The sequence below is a fragment of the Tupaia chinensis genome, unplaced genomic scaffold, assembly GCF_000334495.1.
Source record: "Tupaia chinensis unplaced genomic scaffold, TupChi_1.0 Scaffold144378_1, whole genome shotgun sequence".
Lineage (NCBI taxonomy): Eukaryota > Metazoa > Chordata > Mammalia > Scandentia > Tupaiidae > Tupaia > Tupaia belangeri.
The window spans coordinates 33,682-56,247 of record NW_006204238.1 but is presented as its reverse complement, the minus strand read 5'-3'; the positions used below and the strand labels follow the sequence as shown (position 1 = coordinate 56,247).

The 22,566-nt window shown below is 34.7% G+C and overlaps 1 protein-coding gene across 1 annotated transcript in view; it reads right to left on the bottom strand.

Annotated features, from left to right (window-relative positions):
* The window catches only part of HCN1 (hyperpolarization activated cyclic nucleotide gated potassium channel 1), a 385,667-nt gene that overhangs the window by 353,204 nt on the left and 9,897 nt on the right, over positions 1–22,566 (bottom strand). The window contains 1 exon segment of the mRNA XM_006172428.3: positions 8,224–8,647. Coding sequence (XP_006172490.1) covers positions 8,224–8,647 — 424 coding nt within the window.

Here is a 22,566-nt window from a genome sequence, read left to right as displayed (position 1 = left end):
TTTCCCTAGGATCTCTCTTCTACCATCTTCCGTACGCTCATATACTATATCTCTTTTGCTTTTCTTTTTTTACACTATAAATGCTTCAATACTGGATTCAAGACATTCTATTGTTTATCTATTTGTTTGTTTACATGTTTGCTCTCCCTACTGAACTAAAGCTTACTTGTGGACATAATTTAACTAATTTGACAAATATTACTGTACCCCATTATTTCCAAGATGCTGTGCCAAGAACTGAAAATATAGGAAAACAATGGCCTCCACCCTTTATTAGTTTAATATAATAGGTATTCAAAATGTTCATGGAAAATGTATATTATGGGAAAAAAATGTATGAATTCTAACTTTTTTGGATCAAAATAAACTTACTTTAATTCCATTGTTTTCCATGAACTGTTAGAACGTCCTTCATCAATAGTCCAAAAGGCCCGGTTTAAGAGAAATTACAGGCTCTGTCTAGGTAGTACCATCTAGCATACCGACAGCATGGTTTGGAGCAACATGGCCGACTTCATGTTTGTCATCTCAGGTCAATCTGATTACACTCTAAGCATGAACACACAAATGCCTGAGATCCTGAGGAGCTAGACATATGGGGAAAGAAGTGTGATGAGACTCTGTTGAGCGTTCTCTCTTGCTCTCATACACAAACACACACACATGCACATACTCTCTATCATTAAAAAGAGAGAGAGAAAAAAATTACAGAAATGATGCTTAAAGTTAAAATGTGATGGATAAGTTGTGGTTGGTGAAAAGAACAAAGTTCAAGGAAAAATGAACAACGTATAAAGGATTTGAAACTGTGTATCTGACAAACCTAAGCAGTTCAGCATAGTTAAAGAATAACAAGTGCAGTCTTTCCCAGGCCAAATTGAGTTTGGCCAAAATCAGATAGGAAAAGCCTTGTATATTGGATTTTATTATGATGATAATGAAAAGTTGTAGAACTATTTTCATCATTTGGGTAATATGGCAATATAAGATATTTCTTTGAAAACTTCATGGAAAATGCCTATGAAGGAGAAAACAGGCATGGATTTCAAATAGTTTTGCACCAAAATAAACTCATACTTTAATTCAATTTTCCACAAATTTCTTAAAGTCTTTGTATATTTATTATTCAAAAATACCACTTCAGTCCCTGAGAAGACAACTAAGAGAGACTTTTAATATCCACTCTGGTTCAGATCCTGAACACACCTGTAATCCTAGCTTATTAGAAGGCTGGACAGGTACACTGTGATGGGCAATATTGTATTAAAAAAAAAAAAAGAAACGCCTTATCTCTTTCTTTCTCTCTACTTTCTGCATCTATCTCACTCATAAAGCAAAAACCAAGAGAAAAGGAAAGCCAAGTAAGAGACAAGTGAAGTGGGCTTCAATTAGGCTAATAAGAGAATCAAGTGAAAAAATTATAGGCTTCAAAACCACGTTCAAGAAGTAGAATCAGTAGGACTTGTTGATTGCTAACTTTGGAGATTGAAAGAGAAGAAGCCAAAGAGACCTCATGGATTTCTGACTTGAGCAACAGGAAACAAAGAAGAAGGGGGAGATTTGAAGGAAAAATTACCATACTGAGTTGAAGAACTCAAGAGGTATCTTTGTAGAGTTGTCATTCATTCATATGAATACTAAGGACATTGGTTCATAATTTTGAAACTTTAGATAAAAATATAACCATTAACAATATATAGCTATGTAAGTATAGAAGAATATGCAAAACAAGAACATAAATTGAGTCAAAGGCAGGGCATTAACATAGTTGAATATTTAATCTCAAAGTAGGTGGCTTGAACATTTAAAATGGATCATATAACATTCAACAGAGATATCCACATTAAAGTATTGCTATCATGCTGCGGGTACTGACTAAAGAGCATTCATAAATGATGTCTATTATTTCTAACACACATGTATGTACAACCACACATATCTTGTTTACCTCTTATCAAGTGTCTTGATTTAACATTTCATATCGAAATAGGACTCATCACATTATACCTTAGAACTTCAAGGTATGTGTTAAAATATCACATTCAAAAATACATAGTATAATACTGTAAACAATTATTTCTGAATACAAATGATGCTTTAGAGAAGCAACTTAAAGCTCTTTGTTTAACCTGAAAAGAAAGTATACCAGAGAATTTTTACATATATGAATACCCATAGTAACCTATTTTTATAGAAATAAATCTGCCAAGCAATTAGGTGATTCTAGGAATAATAAGTAAATGAGTGATTTCAAAGAAGACCCTTTTGATTATTTAGGATATAGGACCATGAAGTAACATAACCAATAGAGGACACCTAGTGGTCTTTAGCAGAATCAATACCTGCCTGCAGAAAATACTAGCCAATTCACACAAGTGTGTGTTAGCAGACGTGCTAACCTGAGAAAGATGTCATGGTGAATATTATATTTGTGAACAGTATGGACATATATCAATTTAAGCATTTCAAAGTTTCCATAGACTTCATTTCATTTGAGCTTCACAACTGCAGTATTGTTTGTTGTCATAAATAAGTCACTTTATGTGAGTAAATGAAAAGTAAAGGCATAGTTGAAACAAACATCCATTTATACTAATTTTTAATATAGGATCCATTCCATATCACCAGGAAAATCAAAACCTCTAACATAATTGATATTTAAGTTGTAAAACACTACAAATTAAAGCTTTATTAAAAGCCTTATTATATTTTATTAATTGATACAAGTATTTCAATGGCAAAGGTAATTGGCAAAGATAAACCTCTTTTTAGGTATCTGAAAATAAGCATCTTGCTTGACATTAACTCTATACAAAGAAATGCAAGTAGGTGATAAACCTCTCTCCTTACAGGTGATAATAGTTCTATCCTCAGCAACCTCCAATTCCCTTCACTCTCTAGCTCTCTAACATGTAAATCACCTGCCTGAAATGCCTCAATGACAGCTTACTTTGAAAGTCTATCATTAACTCAAATTTCAGTGTTCACCTCTAAACTCATGCTGGCAAGCACAATTACAGTGTTAGGTTGCTTATACTTTGTGTCTACTGGCATGCACTCCTTTGTATAGCTCATTCAGTAATCTAGACTCTGACTTCAGAACTTAGTCCCAGTATCTTTGAGGTCTCCTCTCATGCAAAATCAACTGTGTTGTTCACTCTTTCCTTTATGCCATTACTTACCAAACCATCTTTGATTATTTGCTCACATGTCTGCAATTTCTATAAAACTGGCATCTGCTTTGTATTCTTATTTGCAGCATCTGCACATACAGACTACTCAGTAAAGGCTTGGGAGTGAGGAATAAATATCCCTTTATAATTATTTAATGGATTTAGAACATGGAGGATTGCCATGTATTTAGTGGAGAGGCATGCCCTGATTATCTACTGTGTTAAGAACCCTGTACTAGTTAGTATACAAGGATATCCAAGGGCAAAAGTTGACATTGACTCCTCTTTGTAGATGTTTATCTCCAGGAAAACAAAACAAAACAAAACAAAACAAAACAAAAACAAGGAAAAAATCTATCTAACTAAACACTACACACAAAAAATAAATCCATGCAGAACCACTAGAATTGTTCTATATAAACATATTGACTATTATAGCACAGTCCATTAATGGGGAATACTTCCTAGAGATGAGTTCAAGTCTGACCTTTAAAATAGTGATAGAAAAATAAAGGCTTTCCAAATCTGAAATACAAAATTATAGAAGAAGAATGAAAAATCCTGTGCCAGTTTTTTTGTAAAACTAAAATAAATTAAAGGAAAACAAAAAAGAGTTGTTGATTGCAAATACGAAGTGACAATGGTAAAAGACAACTACAGTTTGCTGGAGACCCTTGATGGCACAGCAAAGAGACACAGATTTGATGTGATAGGCAATAGAGCTCTGTAAGTTCCAGTACGGTGTGAGTTTAGAAAACACCACTCTTCGTGTATTGCAATTCTTTGAATCCTACGTGTTTTCTAAAAACTTAAAGCAATAAGAAAATGTGTCGTATAACTACAGGTTGGTAACATATCAAGAGTTAGTTTCTCTTCTAAACCAATCAGGATGCTACAATGAACCAAAAGCAGACACTGTTTTTTTGTTTGTTTGTTTGTTTATTTTGAGAGGTTTTCGCTATAGGGCGCGTGCGCTCACCAGACAGAGACATAGAGACAGAATGCGAGAAATCACCCCCCAGGGGGGATGGTCACGCTGCAATCCCTTCTCCTCCATTCTCCTCTCAGGATCTTGGGCACACACGCACACACGCCCGGCGTGAGTTTTAAGCCACCGGGTCCGGGACGCGAATCGCGGTCGACTACGTGGGAGTCTAGCGACATAGCCATTACGCTAACTGCTGGTTCCCAGCAGACACTGTTTTTGCATTAGTTCCCATAGTATACATTTTTAACTACTCTGTTATTAAACATAATTTGTATATAAATCTCTCTCTAAACTAGTATAAAAATCTAATATTGATTGCTAGAAGAGTATTGCAGTGTCCAGACACATTATTCATCTAAAATTACTATAGACATACCAGAAAATCAAAACTAAAAGCCCTCTTTCCTGCCTTAGATTGTGTTTAATTAATCATGATACGTTGAAAGTCTATACAAGGAAAGTTGGAGAGAGAGAAAATTAGAAATAAAAAGTAAAATATTATAGTTACAGGTCCCAAACCATAGTTATATAATCACGTGTTTCCACATTATTACTTTTACATTATTCATAAAGATTTAAACTTCATCTATGTTATTGAGTCCTACAAATAGTCAATACAGAGTAAAATTCCTCTTTTAATTAATATCTGTACAAACATTTAAAGGGTCATCACCCCTTGATTATATGACTGAGATCAGCAGCTGTAGTATTTGAGGTTCTTGGAAACCTTCACCTTTCCAAACAGAATAATCTCCTATTGACTAATCTCTTAATCTACTTTTTATCTCTTCAGTGGCTTGTGATTGTCACAAATTGTTAATAATATTCCATTTAATTTCCGGGGATTTCCTCACCGTATGTCTCTTTTAAGAGGATCATACAGAATTGGTTCCCCTTGTGAAGGGTTACAAAATAGTAGTCTGGCTTGGATTACTCTCTTTACTTGAAAAACAAAAATAACATCACTAAATTAAGAGCATGATTTTTTTTTTTAAACCAAGTAAAAGAGTGAGAAAGATTGACCTCAGCTTTGTAGAGATTGTAGGAAATGGAATTTTCTGGCTTGAATTATCTAAATTGCCTCAGATTTTCACCTCACCTGGCAATACATATCAAGTTTCAGTAGAGTGTTGGAGAGCTCTATTTTTGCATTCTAAAGCCATTGATCTTATAATTGGTTGGTGAAAACAACTTCCCTCCTGACTTAACACCATGTGTTTCATAAATTAGTTTCCCAGATCAGGTGTTTCCTCCTGTACATATTAGCCACTACATTTACCTTTAGGAATGATAGTAACATAAGGGCTGAATTTTAAAGTTTCTGTGTTTCATTCATAATATTTCTCTAATTTATCTGGCTTCAGGGCTTCTTGTTGTTTTTCACTTGAACTAATTCAGACCAGAAAAACATGTATCGTTGAAGATGGAAGCAGTTTCCTATAGAAGGCAGCAGCTTCCCTCGGGAATGATGCATTTAGAACAGTGGCAGCTTCCAGACTTCACACGTTACTTCCCCAAATTTGCTGAATTTAGCATTAGCCAGCTTGGTACTAAAACACTCAGAACTTAAAGACATGTGGGTGAACTCACATCTTCCTCTACAGTTTTATTCCATAAGCTCACAGAGCTACTTCTTCTGACTTTGTGTATTTCTATTTGTAAACACATCATGGTAACATTTACAAAAATCAGGTAGAGATTTGCCAGTTTGGGATTTATTCAAGATTCTTTGTGATTATAGTTTGAATCATGTGGATAAAATAATATAAATTTGTATTAAATTCTGGATAATGACTGTTTCTTCCCTATATAACATTATGACAAATAAGAATTAAATATCCATGATATATGATATTATATCAGGGTATCATATAAACAGGAAAGCATTCTTCACCTAAATGAGCTTGTGGTTCATTTATTAGCAAGGTCATTTATTTATAAGAAAGCTCTTGCCAGCTCATGACTCTGTCCTGAATGTGTTTGGTTACCAAGTGTCTTTGAGTGCATATTGAATTTCATTTTACAATAATGATGGCAGGGAGCTGATGCTACTGGACTATATCATGATATCTTTAAAAACACCATCATGTTACACAGACCTAAGTGCCGGTGACCACTGCCAGAAACCAGAGGACATTGGTGTTTAGGAGTATCCTCTTCTATGACCACATGGCCTGCCATTTTATCAGATAAGGTACCATCTGTTCATCCTGCTGCTATTCTCCAGGGTAACTGGGTTAAAACTACAAAACATTAAAAATATTCACATTGTCTACTGTATTTTTAAGTGATTTTGTGTTTTTATCATGCGACTTCTCTATCATAGGTTACTCATTAAAATAGTTTTGTGGTCTTATTTTAAAGGGTAATTATTCAACTCTTATGTTTTGTGAACCACCAATTTAAGAAGAGTTCTATATAATTTTTTACACACACTGTAATGAAATATTAAGATATTTGTAACTAAAAGGGTATCCATTATGAGAGCCTATATAGTTTAAGAGCATAGGCTTAAGATTGCCAGTATAGAATTCCAGCTCTTCAGATTAGCTCTGTGAATTTAACCAATAAAACTGAATAATTGTAACTATATCAATGGTGTGTTAGACAAATTCAGTGAGGTAATGCACGTAAAGAATCAAATATATTACTTCACATATGATGAGCCTTCAATTAATATTAGCTATTGTTATCATCAATAAAGGTCTTGGTTTGATATTAAATTTAGAGTCACATAAAAACATTTTGAAAACCAAACATTTATTCCTTTTCAGGTGGAATGTGCTAGATAGAGAAAAAATTACAAAATGAATCCAATTCTCAAAGGTACTTCATTTGATTTTAAATCTATTCCATATTCATATTTAAGAACTAATCATTTTTATGTCTTTTCATCAGTGTATTATGCAGTGTTTTATTATTGCATGTCATTTCCTGAAATCCTGTGAACTAAAATGTCATTGGGAAGCACACACAGAAACACTCCAGAAACTTCACAGAAAGCAAACATAAATTCCACTTTATGACTTCTTTAAAAGCATAATTCATTTTTAAAATGCTAAAAAGCATTTTTATAGGGAGCAAAGCAATGACCTACAGCCAGTGTACTGCTTTCATTAGCGCCTGTTTAGGCCTTCAAGGAGCCTTTTAAACTCTCATTATTATGCAGACAATAACATTCAGGTTATAATTAATACAAAAAGGTAGACTTAGAAGAAAAAGAAAGTTAAAAAGGTTAATATGCAGCTTTATAATTAGAGACACAAATTCCACTGCTTGATGATGGCACATTTAACTCAGATCTTTGAAAATTACAGTTGGCTGAGCCCTTTCAGATCCCACCCACTGCCTAAGAACAACAGATGCCTTATTTAGCAAACCATGAGCTTGATTGGCCAGATTTACCCTTTTTATTCACTGCTATTTGTGTTTTCTGTGCAATAATTTCTCTCCTGGGTAGGCTATTTTTCAGTATTTTGAAATGAACTAACAGGGAGAAAATATTAATAAATAATTATAAGCAAGGCATAACAATGAGCAAAATTATTGTGCTAAAATAAATCTCAATATACACAACTTAAAAATGCTCGAAGAAACAATCTGTTTTATTCCAATGTAAACTTACTAAACTGTCAATATTAAAGGAATATATACTGCCTCATAGAGTTAATGATAGACTAGATTAGCAACCAGACCCTACATATTTCTATCAAGTATGGCACTTAGTAGATTTATTATATTGGTGACAAATCTCCAATGTAGGGGAAGATTTGCACTGATTATGGTTAAACATTTTGATTAAAGTGGATTTGTTATAAAATATACTAAATTAGCATAAAGCTATTGTTTTATAATCACTAATTTTTCAGTTGATTCAAATCCAGTAGTTGATCACATATTTTGAAGATTAAAGTATTGTCACTTACTCACCAAGAAGAGTGGTCAAATAAATTTTTCTATGAATTTCATAAAAACTCACTCCATACAGCACTGTGGTTCATTTGAAAGTCATAATAAAAATATAATATAATGGCTTTAAAAAAATGAAAAGATGTAGCTTACCTCTTCCCACTGGTGTATGTATCGAATTAACCTTGAAAGTCGTAATAAACGCAAGAGACTGAGAATTTTTGTAAACCTCACAATGCGAAGTGCCCTGGCAGTCTTGTAAACTTCTGAATCCATTCCTTTTTCTACAATAAGAAAGATATAATCCACTGGGATTGATGAGATGAAGTCAACCACAAACCAGCTTTTTAAATAATTCATCTTGATCACTTTAGGGTCCAGGATGATTTCAGAACTGTCTTCATTGACAGTCCCAGTCCTAAAATTCATGATCAGGTCCAATAGGAAAACTGTATCTGACGCCACATTGAAAATAATCCATGGTGTTGTTGTTTGCTCTGTAAAGAATGTGATTCCAACTGGTATGATGACCAGATTTCCAACCATCATTATAAGCATTATTAAATCCCAATAAAACCTACAACAAATAAAAAAAAATTAGATTTTAAGATGTAGAAAATAACTAGCCTATTCCCCCCATAAAAAAATTGTTACTAATTTACAGTTAAATATAGAAGTAAAAGAACAAAGAATGGTTTATAAAAAATGTTAATTCCTTCAATGGCTACAAATTTTAATCTAAGTAAAACTAGGCCAAGGTATTATGATTATACAATTTTAAAAAATTATTTGATATGAAGTAGTACACAAAATTTGTGGACACACATACCCCCATTTATCTAGTAAGTGGCAAAAAGTAACTTGATTCATAGTTAATACAAATAGGGAGAGTATGGCTAGAAGATATACTTTTGTTGTTGTTTCTTTTTTATATTTTTGCCATAGGGTGAGTGGGCTTGCTGGAGAGAGGGAAAGTGAGAACTGATCCCTGGGGGATTATCCTCCATTCTCCTCTAGAGATTTTGGGCACACATGCATGTGTGTCAGGCATGGTTTTCAAACTGCAGAGTCCAAGCTGCCAGGTCTGGGATTCAAACTATGGAGTCGGCCATGTGAGGTCCAGCACCTTAACCACCACACCATCTGCATACTTTTTAAACTAACGTTGAGAAGATTCTTTGGAGGTGTTTTTGAAACATTTTATATGTCAATTTACCAATCATGGATTAGTCATAAATAGGATATACTAAACATTTTTGTACTGTAAATTTATCTCTAGTAGTACAAATTAGATTAACCATGAATTCTTCACAGTACTCCAAAAAATGTATACTTTATTCTTCCTTTGCTTAAAATAAGAAAACTGATTTTGGCATGACATTGAAAATAATCAAACAGACTCTATTCCAGATATAAAACTACTATCTATCTAAAATTTGCACTCAAAAAAATAAATAGCTGCATATGCTTATATATTTATTTTATGAGCAAGAGATGGGGAGTGAGGAAAAAGAGAAATACAAGCACCCTCAGTAGGGTCACATACTGTGATACTACACCCAGCCATCCCAGCCAGCCAAGATTACACACACACAGGTGCACCTAGTACGTACAAGTCAACCTGGGAACTGACCCCAGTCTTCCATATGGCTTCCAGTTTGCAGTTCAATGAGCTACTACTCTGCCACCACGGCTGAGCCTTAAATCCACAGGTCTACTCCTACATCATTGAGCAACTATTTTAAGTACAGTGCCACTGGTTTTTCAAGCAATTATTTTCTTTAAAATTTCTGATCTATTTTTGAATAGGTCTGTGATTACTAAATACCGTTTGAAAAATTTGTAACTCATTTTACATTCAACTAGGAAGAAAACCAGAAACTTTGTTCCAGGATTATACAGCTTCACTAAATTCATCAGAGATGACTATAATGCTATTTTTATGAAAGTTCTTTCAAAGTCTTTTGCACTGCAGTTAACTGACTAAATAATAGACTAGTTATGGTTCCAACAGTATATACTTATAAAAAGGATTGAAAAACTAACCAAATAATACATATGCACACTAATGAAATAGTCCCCAGAATTGTGAGTTACTTATTTGGCAGTTTATTGAATAAATAATACAAACTTATATAATAAACCTTTCTGTTAACTATATCTATGTTTAACATAAATTCTTGATTTGAGCAACATATTGGTAAATAATATATTTGCATAAACCTTTCAAAGTTACTATCATTTCAGATTGTGAATGACTTCTAGGATAAAAGTAGTAATGAAGATAGAAGGCCCCTTTCCCCTGTCTCTGACCCTAGGATTATATAAAAGATAAATGTTCATGATTTTGAAGATTTCACCAATATTTCACCAGAAACTTTACCTGTAAGCAAGTATACAAATACTCATGTCAATCATACATCATGCATTGGCAGTTTGTATGAAAGCTTCGCCCCCACCATAGAAATGCAAAATGTGCTGCTTAATACTCTAAAGACAGAAGAGAGATGCAGAGGTGATGCAATATCATAATAACTATTTCATAAAGAAATGACATCGCTGAACTCTAAAATGAAATTGTGTATACCCTGAGGAATCTCTACTTCTTGGTACTCTTATCAGTCTCTTCTGTGAGTTTCTATCTCTGCGTTCCACCTAGAGGCTGCTGTTCTCCTGAGTGTCACATGTAGCTCTTTCATTTTTTATTCTACACATACTCTTTAGGCAATATTACATACTCATCCATGTCTTTAATCATTCATTTGTAACTGATGACTCCAAAAGCTTTATCTTGAGTTCCTTCCTGTCTTCTAAGCCTCCAGATCCTCATAATCAGCAGCCTATTAACTCTACCCTCTTGTGTATCTTGCACTCATCTCAAACACTGTTCCTAAGTGTAGCTTCATGTATTCCCTAACTCAAAAAGTGGAACAACTCTACACGTGATTTGCAGGCCAGAAATCTTGAGGTCATACTAGATAACTCCTAGTCCCATATCTACACAATTACACATCCAATCAATTGTCAAGACTTTTTTGAGTCTGACACCTAAACACAAGTTCTATTTATTCATTTGTCCTTTATGATTTTTACAGCAGCTCTCCTCATTCAGGAATTCTTGGCAGTTGTTTAATTTGGAGACAAGTTACCTAAATTCCTTAATTCCAAATTTTGTCATCATTAAAATGAAGATTATTATAAAACCAAATATACGGGATTTTATGGATTAAAGGACGACATATATGAATCACCAATCCTGACCTATGACAAACTCTGGCGCACATCGCTGGTGGTCTAGTCAGTATCCATTCACCCTCCTTACCAAAATGAATTCAATTTTGTAGATAACAGTCAAGAGTCCATTGAAAAATATTCACTTCTAGAGACATTCTTGTATTTTTTTTATTAAGGTAGAAAAAACTTTTTGAAAGAAAACTAGTATTCCATCCCCCTTAGTCAACAGAGATGAAAAGAATAGTGTCATCCACTCTTCATTATAGCACTAATGTGAATCACGTCATAGCTTTTTATTAGTAGTATTTATTATGGTCTTAAGCCATCAGATATAAGTATCAATATGAAGCTCCATTAAATCTTATGTTTCCTTCTAAGTATCATTGACTCTATTTAATAGACATAAACACAGATCTTATTATATTATTTGTATAATGTAACACTGTCTTTGGTTTACCTGGATTTGTTTCTTAGGTGGCCAAAGAAAATACACTGAACACCTTTCTAAAAGTGTGATGGAACTTCTTTTTTAATCAATAAATGTATTTCTAAAAATGTCTCATAAGGATTTATTTTTTATTTTATTTACATTTTTTAATACATTCAATCACATTATTTAGCTTACAAGGTGATCATTTCAATATGTGAACATTTCTCCCCGGTCGAGTTGATCAAAATATAACAATACTACCTCCCTGTCTCAACAATGCTGTCTCTGTATCCCTCCTGCAAATGTTTTTTCCCAGGCCCCACTCCTCCACACACACCACATCTGGCATTCACACCCATCTCTTGTGTTTGTACATTCTTTAGCCCGTCAGTTTCGGTTATAGAATTTCTTAACCATGTGTCCATGAGTTTCTCTTTCTGACTCTACTCTGAAAATTTCTCTTCATTATACAGGCTCTCCCTTTTCATTAACTCTCAAGTTCTAAGTCTTACACTTTTCACTACCAAATTGTCTTTCCTATCCATCCCTCTTTTCCCTAAGTCTGGTTGTCAAGCTACTTCATGACCTGGCCCTTCTTCCTTTCCTAGCCTCTTCTTTTAGCAATTTATGATGAGTATCCTAAATCTCGGGCAAGAAGGTGCTTTGCATCATGCATACCTAGATAAAGAAGATATGGTTATTTCCATTCTATTTATCTTTCTACCTAATAAAAGTCTAGGTATCCTTTAATCCGATTCTGGCAATGAGTGTCTTACCTTTCATTGTGTGTGGTTTTTATTTATTAAAGTAGTTATTTATTGTTTATTAAAGTAGTTTTAGGTTTACAGTCAAATTGGGCAAAGTATGGACATTTCTCATATATCTCCAGCTCTGATACATGTATCACCTCCCTCATTACCAACATCCCCCAATTTAGGGGAACATTTGTTATAGTTGATGAACCTACATTGACACATCACTATCACTCATGAGTCTAGAATTTACATGAGGATTCTTTGTTGGTGTTCATCCTACGGGCTTGAATAAATTTACAGTGATATGTATATACATAAGTAGTTTCACCTCCCTAAAAATTCTCTATGCTTTATCTATTGATCTTTCCTTTCCCCCACTTACTAGTTTTGTTTTGTTTTGTTTACAACTTGCAGAGCAACATATATTTGCAATAGGCTTCCTATTTTATTCTATTTTATTTTTGCTTTTCTTACTATTTCTCTTCATTTCCTCCATTAGTGCTGCATTAAGTTCTTTGAAGTTCAAACTGTATCTTGTCTACTTTCTTTCTACTGTAATGTATATAAGATAGCAAGTGCTAAGAATATATAATAATTAAATTTTTAATGGAAACATGCACTTAAATGGAGATATCTACACAAAATATTTATATGACAAAGATTGGGACCAGTAGATGGCATAATGGGTACATTGCTGGACTTCCATGTGGTTAACAATGGTTCAAGTCCCGAACCCAGCAGCTTAAAACTCATGCTGGACACGTGTGTGTATACCCAAAGTCCCAAGAGAAGAATGAAGGATAAGGGATTGTAGTATGGCCATTCCCCCCTCAGGGTTGATTTCTCACTTTCTGTCCCTCAGGCCAATACACACGCCCTATACCAAATTTCTCTCTTAAAAAATAAATAAATAAAACAAAGATCCGTTAATGCAGTAAATAATATCATAATTTACCTTTTATATAAACCTGAATTTTTACTCAATGAGCTTTTTTTTGAGAGAGTTTTTTGTTTGTTACTTAAAGAATTATTTATGTATTTAATTCCATTTATTTATTTATTTACATATTTTTTAATTTGACCAGAGAGTGAGAAAGGGAAAGTAAAGAGAGAAAGCAAACCACCATGTCCAGAACTCGAACCATGGTTGGCCATGTGGGAATCCAGGACCTTTAACCACCATGCCACCTGGCAACCCTTTGAGATAGGTTTTTGGTTTAGGGCACGTGAGCTCACCAGAGAGAGAAACAAACATACACAGTGAGAGGAAAAGTGAAAAAATCACCCCACACTGGGGCATGGACAAGCCGCAATCCCTTCTCCATTCTCCCAGGATCTTGGGCGCGCGCACACACACACACACACACACACACACACACACTCCCAGTGTAATTTTTTAAGTGACCAGGTCCAGGATTTGAAATGTGGTTGACCATGTGGGAGTATAGCAATGTAACCACTATCTCATCTGATCACCACATTGATCCACCATATCATATATATTATACATATATATATATATCATATGTATATATCATATATCACATATATCATATGCATATATTATATATGATAAGAACATATCTATATCATATAATATCATATATATTATATACGATAATATATCATATATATTATATATATGATAATAACACATTATTATTAGGGACCAGCAGTGGCATGGTGGTAAAGGGCACTGGATTCTCACATGATAAGCCCATGGTTCAAATTCCCGATCTGGTGACTTCCTTTTCACTTTCCCTATCTCTTTTTCTCTCTCTCTCACTCTGTCCCTCTCTGGTCAAATTTAAATAAATAAATAAGTTAAAAAATAATTCTTAAAAAGGAATGATTTTTAAAATATGTGTGTGTGTGTGTGTGTATGTATAAAATTAAATAATATCCTCTTCTTCCAATAATGTGGATATTCTACATGACTCTATCTCATCCAACTTTTTTTTTTTTTATTTCTTTTTTTTTTTTTTTTTGGAGAGATTTTCACTGTAGGGCGCGTGCGCTCGCCAGACAGATAGAGAGAGACATAGAGACAGAAAGCGAGAAATCACCCCCCAGGGGGGATGGTCACGCTGCAGTCCCTTCTCCTCCATTCTCCTCTCGGGATCTTGGGCATGCACGCACACGCGCCCGGCGTGAGTTTTAAGCCACTGGGTCCGGGACATGAATCGCGGTCGACTACGTGGGAGTCCAGCAACATAGCCATTACGCTAACTGCTGGTTCCCTAGCTCATCCAACTTTTCCTGCCTTTATTTACTCTTTCTTTGGCCCTCATCATCCTCCACAGGTTTAACTAATGGCTTAATATAAATAGCTCTCAAATCTATCTCTGACCTTAACCTCTGTGATGGAGTTATGCATTACTAACTACATTCTCCACAGTGTGTGGCCTCTGAATGTCCTTTTGGAACACTTATCTGAATGAGTTTAAGTCCATGCCAATTAATCTATGGCCTCAAAATAATTCACCTGATGTTTTTATTTATTATTATATCATAGCTTTTTCTTTTCTTTTACATATATGTCAGGATAAAACTTCAGAATTTTCCCTGACACCTCTCTTTGCCTATCTATTTCTTAAATATAGTAGTTCTCATATTCAGGTTTTTACTTTGGTCCATTGCCATACATTAAAATAAACAAGACAGGAGACAAAGAGGTTAGAATATCTTAGGTTAGATAGCCAGCAAACAAAAGAGTTTGAGATTTGATCCCTGACTTAGATAATTATACAATTATCCACTTCTATTCATTCTCCCCTAGAGAGACAATATTCATAAGATTCTAGCTGGACATTGAGGGCAAATCACAGTTCAAATCCCAGCTCCACCAGATGCATAATTTTGGTCAATATTTGACAGCCTTGAATGTCATTTTTCCCCTACTATCCTCAGAGTTGGTCTGCAAGAGGTCTGCATGCAGTGATGAATGCAAAATGTAGAGTATGGAACCTGTTATACAGGAGGCAGAAAGAGGACAAGACCCAAAAATAGTAGCCTGGGAGTTCTGTCTTATGCTAAAATCTCTGTGGCAGCCTAAATAAGTTTCCAGTTCTCCACAAATCTGTGCAACATTGCTAGGACTCTTCACTTATGTACTCCTGAAATAAAGGAATAAATAGAATTCTCAAAAGATAAATTCTTTTGATAAGTTCCCAGGAAATATAGTACTTCTCTGGCAGATACATAGCTCTAGTGTGATTTTCTGTGCACTATCACTGGTTTCAAAATTAGTGGTGCTCTGGGAGATTAATACACATTGCTAGACAAAATATATATGTTTGTCCCATTTTATTGAGACAATATTCTCATGATGTCAATTGAGTTTGAACCAACTTATTTATCAATGTAAATAAATAAACAAATAAATAAAAAATACCCGCCTAGTCATCATGAACATTTTCTAAACTTAATTTAAAACTAATTCAATTTTCAAGAGTCCAGTTAGTAGCCAGATGATTAGGCACACAGCATCTGAAAGTGCTTTGACTTAAATGCTAGTGTTCTGAGTGACAGTTCAACCCTTTAAGTCTGATAAATTAATATCTGAACTTTTATCTGTGTTCATCGACTTCCTTGTCACCTTATTACCCTCACTATGTACACAAAGAAAATTCACACACAGATTAGAATTTTGTGAAACATATACCTTTAGTAAGCTTTGCAAAGGAATTTCCCTGGCTAGGTCTGTTACTTGATATAATGCCTTGATATCTCCACAGGGACAGATTCATTGTCCATAGAGAATAAGAAGGAAAGATACATTAAAAAAAATACATACAACTCAAATATTGAAAACTTGAAGTAAAAATATGCTACTTCCTTAATATGGAAAAAATTTTGCTAAATAATCTTTTTGAAGGGAAATTTAGGTTAAAGTATGGATAAAACTAAGTCCTTACTTAAAGGCATTTAGATGTTTTCTAGCAAACAGATTTACACAATGAGTCACGAAGATAGGTAAATGGCATATTGTCTTAGCTAATTATATAAGTGGTTTATTAAAATGAGCTAATAAAATAAGAAATCAAACCTTATGAAATTATTATAATCTGTACCAATTTAGGCAAAAATAAGCATGATTTATCTAATTCCTCCCTCCCCTGACACTGCATTCATCACTGTGTATTAAGCTTTTAACTGCCAATATTAATGTCCTGGTAGTTCCCAATGTACTCTGGTTGGTGGCATTTTACAATTTTGACCACTTACCCCTGCTACTTGAAACTCTAAAATCTTTGGGGTTCTATAATTCTGCATCACCATGGTTCCTCATCAAATTTGTGCTTCAGCAGAAAACTTCTATCCCCAACCCTTCCCTGACTCCCCCTCTTCTTCCAGTAACGTGGATATTCTACATGACTCTATCCCATCCAACTTTTCCTGCCTTCATTTACTCTTTCTTTGGCCCTCATCATCCCCCACAGCCTTAACTAATAGGCTAATGTAAATAGTTCTCAAATCTCTCACTGGCTTTAACCTCTGTGGTGGAGTTAGGCATTTCTAACTATATTCTTTACAGTGTGTATCCTCTGAAAGTCCTACTGAAACAGTCACCTGAACGAGTTTAATCTATGGCCTCAAAATAAATCACACGATGTTTTCATTTCTGTTTATTCTAGCACAGCTTTTACTTTTCTTTCATCTGTCAGCATAAAACTTAAGAATTATCCCTGATGCCTCTCTTTGCCTAGCTCTCTATTTCTTTAATATAGTACTCTTCATATTCAGCTTTTTACTTTGTTCCATTGCCATTATCCTGGATGCAGTTCTTGTTATATCATTATTGTGCTTACTAATTTTCCTGTTTTTACTTGCCCTAGTAAATTGCATTCTATTAATATCCTCCAGACTTTCTTATTGCTTACAAAATGAAATATAACCATTCAAAATCCTTTAAAGTGTGTCCCAATTCTGTATCTCGAAGCTTTTTTTTTTTTAATCTTTTTTCATATACAGTCCCCAGCTAAATTAGAAAAGATTATTTGTTCAGGCACCTTGTCTTTGCCATTCTCCAACAAATGTTATCTGGGATTTACATTTCCCCAAATTCAAATTCAATCTCTATACATCCTGATAATACTTCAACAGTCAATTAAAGACCATCTTTTCTTTTTCTTTTTCTTTTTTTTTTAAGATCAGCTTTTTCACAGTGCTTCTTTCACCTCATCCCTAAGCCAGCTGGAGCTGATCTCCTCCCTGCCCCAAACTCTTTTGTTAATTTCTCTAGGTGACTTTTAACATCTGCAAGCATCTACTAGTGAGTGGAGACTGTCTTACCATAATATGGTATCAGTAATAATTTCTGAAAGACCATTTAATAAACAATGTCTGGAAATCATTTTTGCTCATATTCCTAGCCAAATCAAATGATGACTTCTTTATAACTAAATTACTTAGCAAATAGTATACATACTAATTTCTCGATGATCAGTTTCCAAATTAGTCACATCTGTGTTAATAGTATCTATTATGTCCTTATAAAATTTTAGTTAAAATAGATGTTCTTTTGAAAATTAATTAGGTACAAGACTTTTTTATTTTCTTGAGTGGGAAAACTGTGATGTGTATTTTTAAACTGTCCTAATATATTTGCCTTAGACACAGGAAGAAAGATGTCATTTAATGGTACTTCACTGTGTCATTCAAATTTACTTCAAATGCAGGCCACATCTTTGATTCTGCTATTCAAACATCTGTTTACCCCTCGTTGTCATCCATGAATTATACTTTTATAAGTTTATAGCATTAATCAAAGGATACAGAATAGAACACAAATCCCTGAGAATTAAGTATGTCTATGCTGCAGTATTCTATCTGTATGATGACACATAAATTTTCTATAAAAAGAAAAAAACCTTAATTTATTTTATTTGGAAGTAATGTATAGAATAGTTCCTGGTATTTAAATTGAGAGTTCTTTTTATAGCCCCATTTATAACTACCCCTTAGTTCCTTAGCATTTTAATTTAATTGATTACTAAGTGATTTTTAACTTTATTTTCTACTTGTTAATTTTGGCATTTTTATTTCTTAAAGGAAAGTAAAAATACTCTCAGTAATCATCTTGCCATCCTCAATAAAAATGTGGTCTTGCATCTTTCATGATAATTCAGTAAATTGAGGTCCATTGTTTTAATAGTTTCTAAGGAAGGACTAAAAATTTTTCAACATTAGGTTACCTTGCTGATAAGACAATCCTATGAGACAGACATTAAGATCAATAAAATGCCTATCAATTGCAGAGGCTTTATATTTGTTGATCTGCTTTCTTTCTTTCTCTTTTTTTCTTTTTTTTTTTTTTGTTTCATGCAGTAAGGATTTATTTTAGTCCAGCAGTTAGCAGGGTCTGAAGTTTAAGAAACTTCGGCCCACTTTACCAAGAAGGCATGATATCTTCACATGGGAGGGGTGTAGGGACAGGGTCATGAGAATGGTGAGATGCTTTGATTAGGATACTTGCCATTATGGTCTTATTGACCCACCTATAGGCATAGGCTGAAACATTTATAGTTTTATTTGTCAGTAATGGAGGGTTTTGGCTAAATGTCCATCTAACTGTCTCTTTATTTTCCGATGGGAAGTTCCTGGAAGACTTTTCAGGCGTCAATCTAATAATTCCAGCCTTTATCTTTTATACTAAAAAAAAAAAAATGATGGGCTAGGATGGGACAAGGGATTATGGGCCATGGTCAGTCTTCTGGAGCTTCTTCATGCTGATAAGGGGCCTTGTCCTTCAGTTAAATGGGAAAGGGAATAGGCCTTCCTAAGGTGAGCATGAATATTGTACCTCTAGAGAGAGGAGCAAGATGTTTTCAATCTGTTGGGTCAACTGTTGGATGGTGTCTAGGATGAAGCAGTGCAGAATCTTTAGGAGTGGAGGTCCTACAGAAACAGCCAGCACAATGTTAACCCTGGGTTCAGCCTTGGTGATGGTTAAGGAAAGGGCCTGTAATCACAGGTATGGTCAATCTTCAGTGGTGAACCCTTATGACTCTGGCAGTGAGAACCCTAGCTCTGCTGAGGGTCTTTTATATGGGCAGCCTTCAGACATTATGCCTGGGGCAGTCCAACTTCTACTGTCCCTGCAACTTACACACTAGATATAGCCCAGGCAGGGTCTTGGGTTGAGCACAGGCTTTTGATCAAAAGCCTTCTTTACCACACTTGAAGCAGGGTCCTGGGGTGGTTATGCTGCTGGTGGTCACTGTGGTGTCTTCTTGTGGCTTCTCTGAATTAGAGGTCTGGTGTGGCAAGCACTCTGTTGATATTCTTTCATCCAACTACCATGAAATTTTGAAAAGAAGGTAAATAGCCGAATTATTCCCTATCGAAATACATGGTCAAGCCAAGGTTTATTCAAGTTTGAGCGCTTTAATTTCAGAATGATTCCTCCCTCATTGCACCATAATTTTTCTACCACATTGCTTATTTTCAAATAATCCAGTTTATTTTTCATCTTCTGATAGTAAAGATCCCTTCCCCTGTGCTCCTTTTCACTCTGAAGACTTCATAAAGCCTTTATCCTCTTTTTAATTTCCAAGTTACCAATGGCATACTGATCTGTCACATAATTGTATCAGTGTTAGGATGTGACAGTACAGAATCAATTTCTAAAAACATTATTGTGTCCTTAAGTCTGTAAAGTGACTCTCTTTTATGGGAATATTGAAATGCATTCAAATCCTGATTTCTAGATGCAACAGTTTATCTCACTGGATATTGAGAAGGCAACGTTAGGACAATAAATGCAACATTTATTACGTAATAGGAGCATTGAAGACATTATCTCATTATTGATATTAAAAACATTCAAAGAAGTAGGTGACTTAATCTACATTTGACAAGAAGAAAACTGAGACCATCAAGTTAAGAGCATTTCTCGGGGCTGGCAGGTGGTGTGGTGGTTGAGGGAGCTGGGCTCCCACATGGCCAACCACAGTTCAAGTCCCAAACCTGGAGAGTTGGTTTCTCTTGGTTGTCTGTCTCTCTCTCTCGCTCTCGCTCTCACACTCACTCTGTCCTTCTCTGGTCAAATTAAAATAAATAAGTTTAAATAAAATAATTCTTATTTTTTAAAGACCATTTATCAGGTTCTAATAGGCAGTGGAATGATGGAAATTGATTTTGAACCTATGGCCAACTTCTGTGCTTGTACTATTTTTACTACATTCAGTGCCTGAATAAATGATTCAAGGATTTAAGAGTAGAACAGAAAAAAAAAAAAAAATCCCACATGTCACTTGTCTTCATCAGTCACCTATTTGAGAAAATATTTTATGTAACTGTTTTCACAAAGGTCCAAGCCCTGCTGGGGAATAGACAAGTACAGCCCAAGGGCTGGACTTTGTTCTCTGTGCCTTCAGTATAGAAGTCACTAACAGTTTGCCAACATTCTCAGAGAATCAATATGATAGCTCATCTGTACCTATGCTTATATAGAAGCATACAACTTCGGCTTTTTTTGGAGAGTTTTTTCTTTTCTTTTTTTTTTTTTTTTTTTTTTTTTTTCTCAAAGGGGGCCGCGCCCTCCAAAAAAACAACGGGGCACTCGCCAGAAAGACAGAGAGAGAGAGACAGAGAGAGAGAGAGAGATAAAAAGCAAGAAATCATCCCACAGGGTGGATGGCCATGCCACAATCCCTTCTCCTCCATTCTCTTCTTGGGATCTTGGGCACGCATGCACACGTACCGGGCGTGAGTTTAAGCCACCGGGTTCGGGACTCAAACTGCGTTCGGCTACATGGGAGTTCAGCAACATAGCCATTACACTAAATGCTGGTCCCTACAACTTCTAAATGAATACGCTACAATAGTCTAATTCAAAGGGTGTTTCTGGATTCTTTCAGTGTTATCTTACAAAAAAAATCTCACTACTGTATTGACCAAACTCAATTTTCATGTTCTAAAGGCAAAAAATATTTCAGAAACAAGAGTCAAGTGTAGTACCAAATATTGTCTCCAAATAGTTATATTATAGTAATTTCAAAAAATACATATCAGCTATCTTCTGCATAGCTGGTCTTGTTCTCGAGGCAAATATTGCCCTTGAGGACTTCTAAAATTAATAGGAAAGTGAAGGCAAACAATAAATGAGGCTAAGAGAGAATTTAAACATATTCATCAATAGTACATGATAAGTTCTCTGGGTTTTCAAAAGAAAAAAGCAGCTTGCCATCTGTTTAAGGTACATACTATGAGTAAAGAAATTCACAGAGCTTTTTCTAAGGAGTTCTTGAGGTTGTGTATTTATTCATGGCAAAAATACTAATTTATCAATAAATATATGTTCCTTCCTAGTCTCAACACAATCCCTACAGAGAAAATCAGACACAGCCCAATCTTCAAGAAGACATAGTTTAGGAAAGATAAATCAATAATGTCTTATAAAATATTACAAGTTCTTTGATAGACTTATGTAAAGTCAGACACACAAAGAAGAGTGATCAAGAGTCAGGGAAGGGCAGGTGAACTAAATAAGATTTCATAGTCAGTGAACTGACATTTTTCCTGCACAAGAAACTTGTTTTGGTGAATAAGACAACTACAGAAACACTCATTGGGCACTAGGAATTCCAGAAAAGTAAAACGCAAGAAATATATCAAATGCTATGTAAAATGGTGTTCTGTATTTATGTTTTTAGTTAATCCTTTAGTTGTTACAATATAAAGTAACACCAAGGCTACATCAAGTTTTCTCTTCATATATTTTCTTCTTCTTTTCATAAGTAAAATAGAGGCTCATGACCAAGGATAGTCAAGAATGGGATAAAATAAAATCTCAAATAAAAATGCATTAAGTTTTACTTTAGTTATAAATTTTATAGTACTTTTTTCTCTCTAAAAAAAATACCTTTTACGGGACCAGCAGCTGGTGTAGTGGTTACATCGCTGGACTCCTACTTGGTTGACCATGGTTTGAGTCCTTGACCCAGTAGCTTAAAACTTACATTGAGCACATTTCCACGTGTGCCCAAAATCCAGAGATAAGAATGGAGTAAAAGGGATTAGAGTGTGACTATCCACGCCGGGGGGGGGGGGGGGGAGTTACTTCTTTTTTTT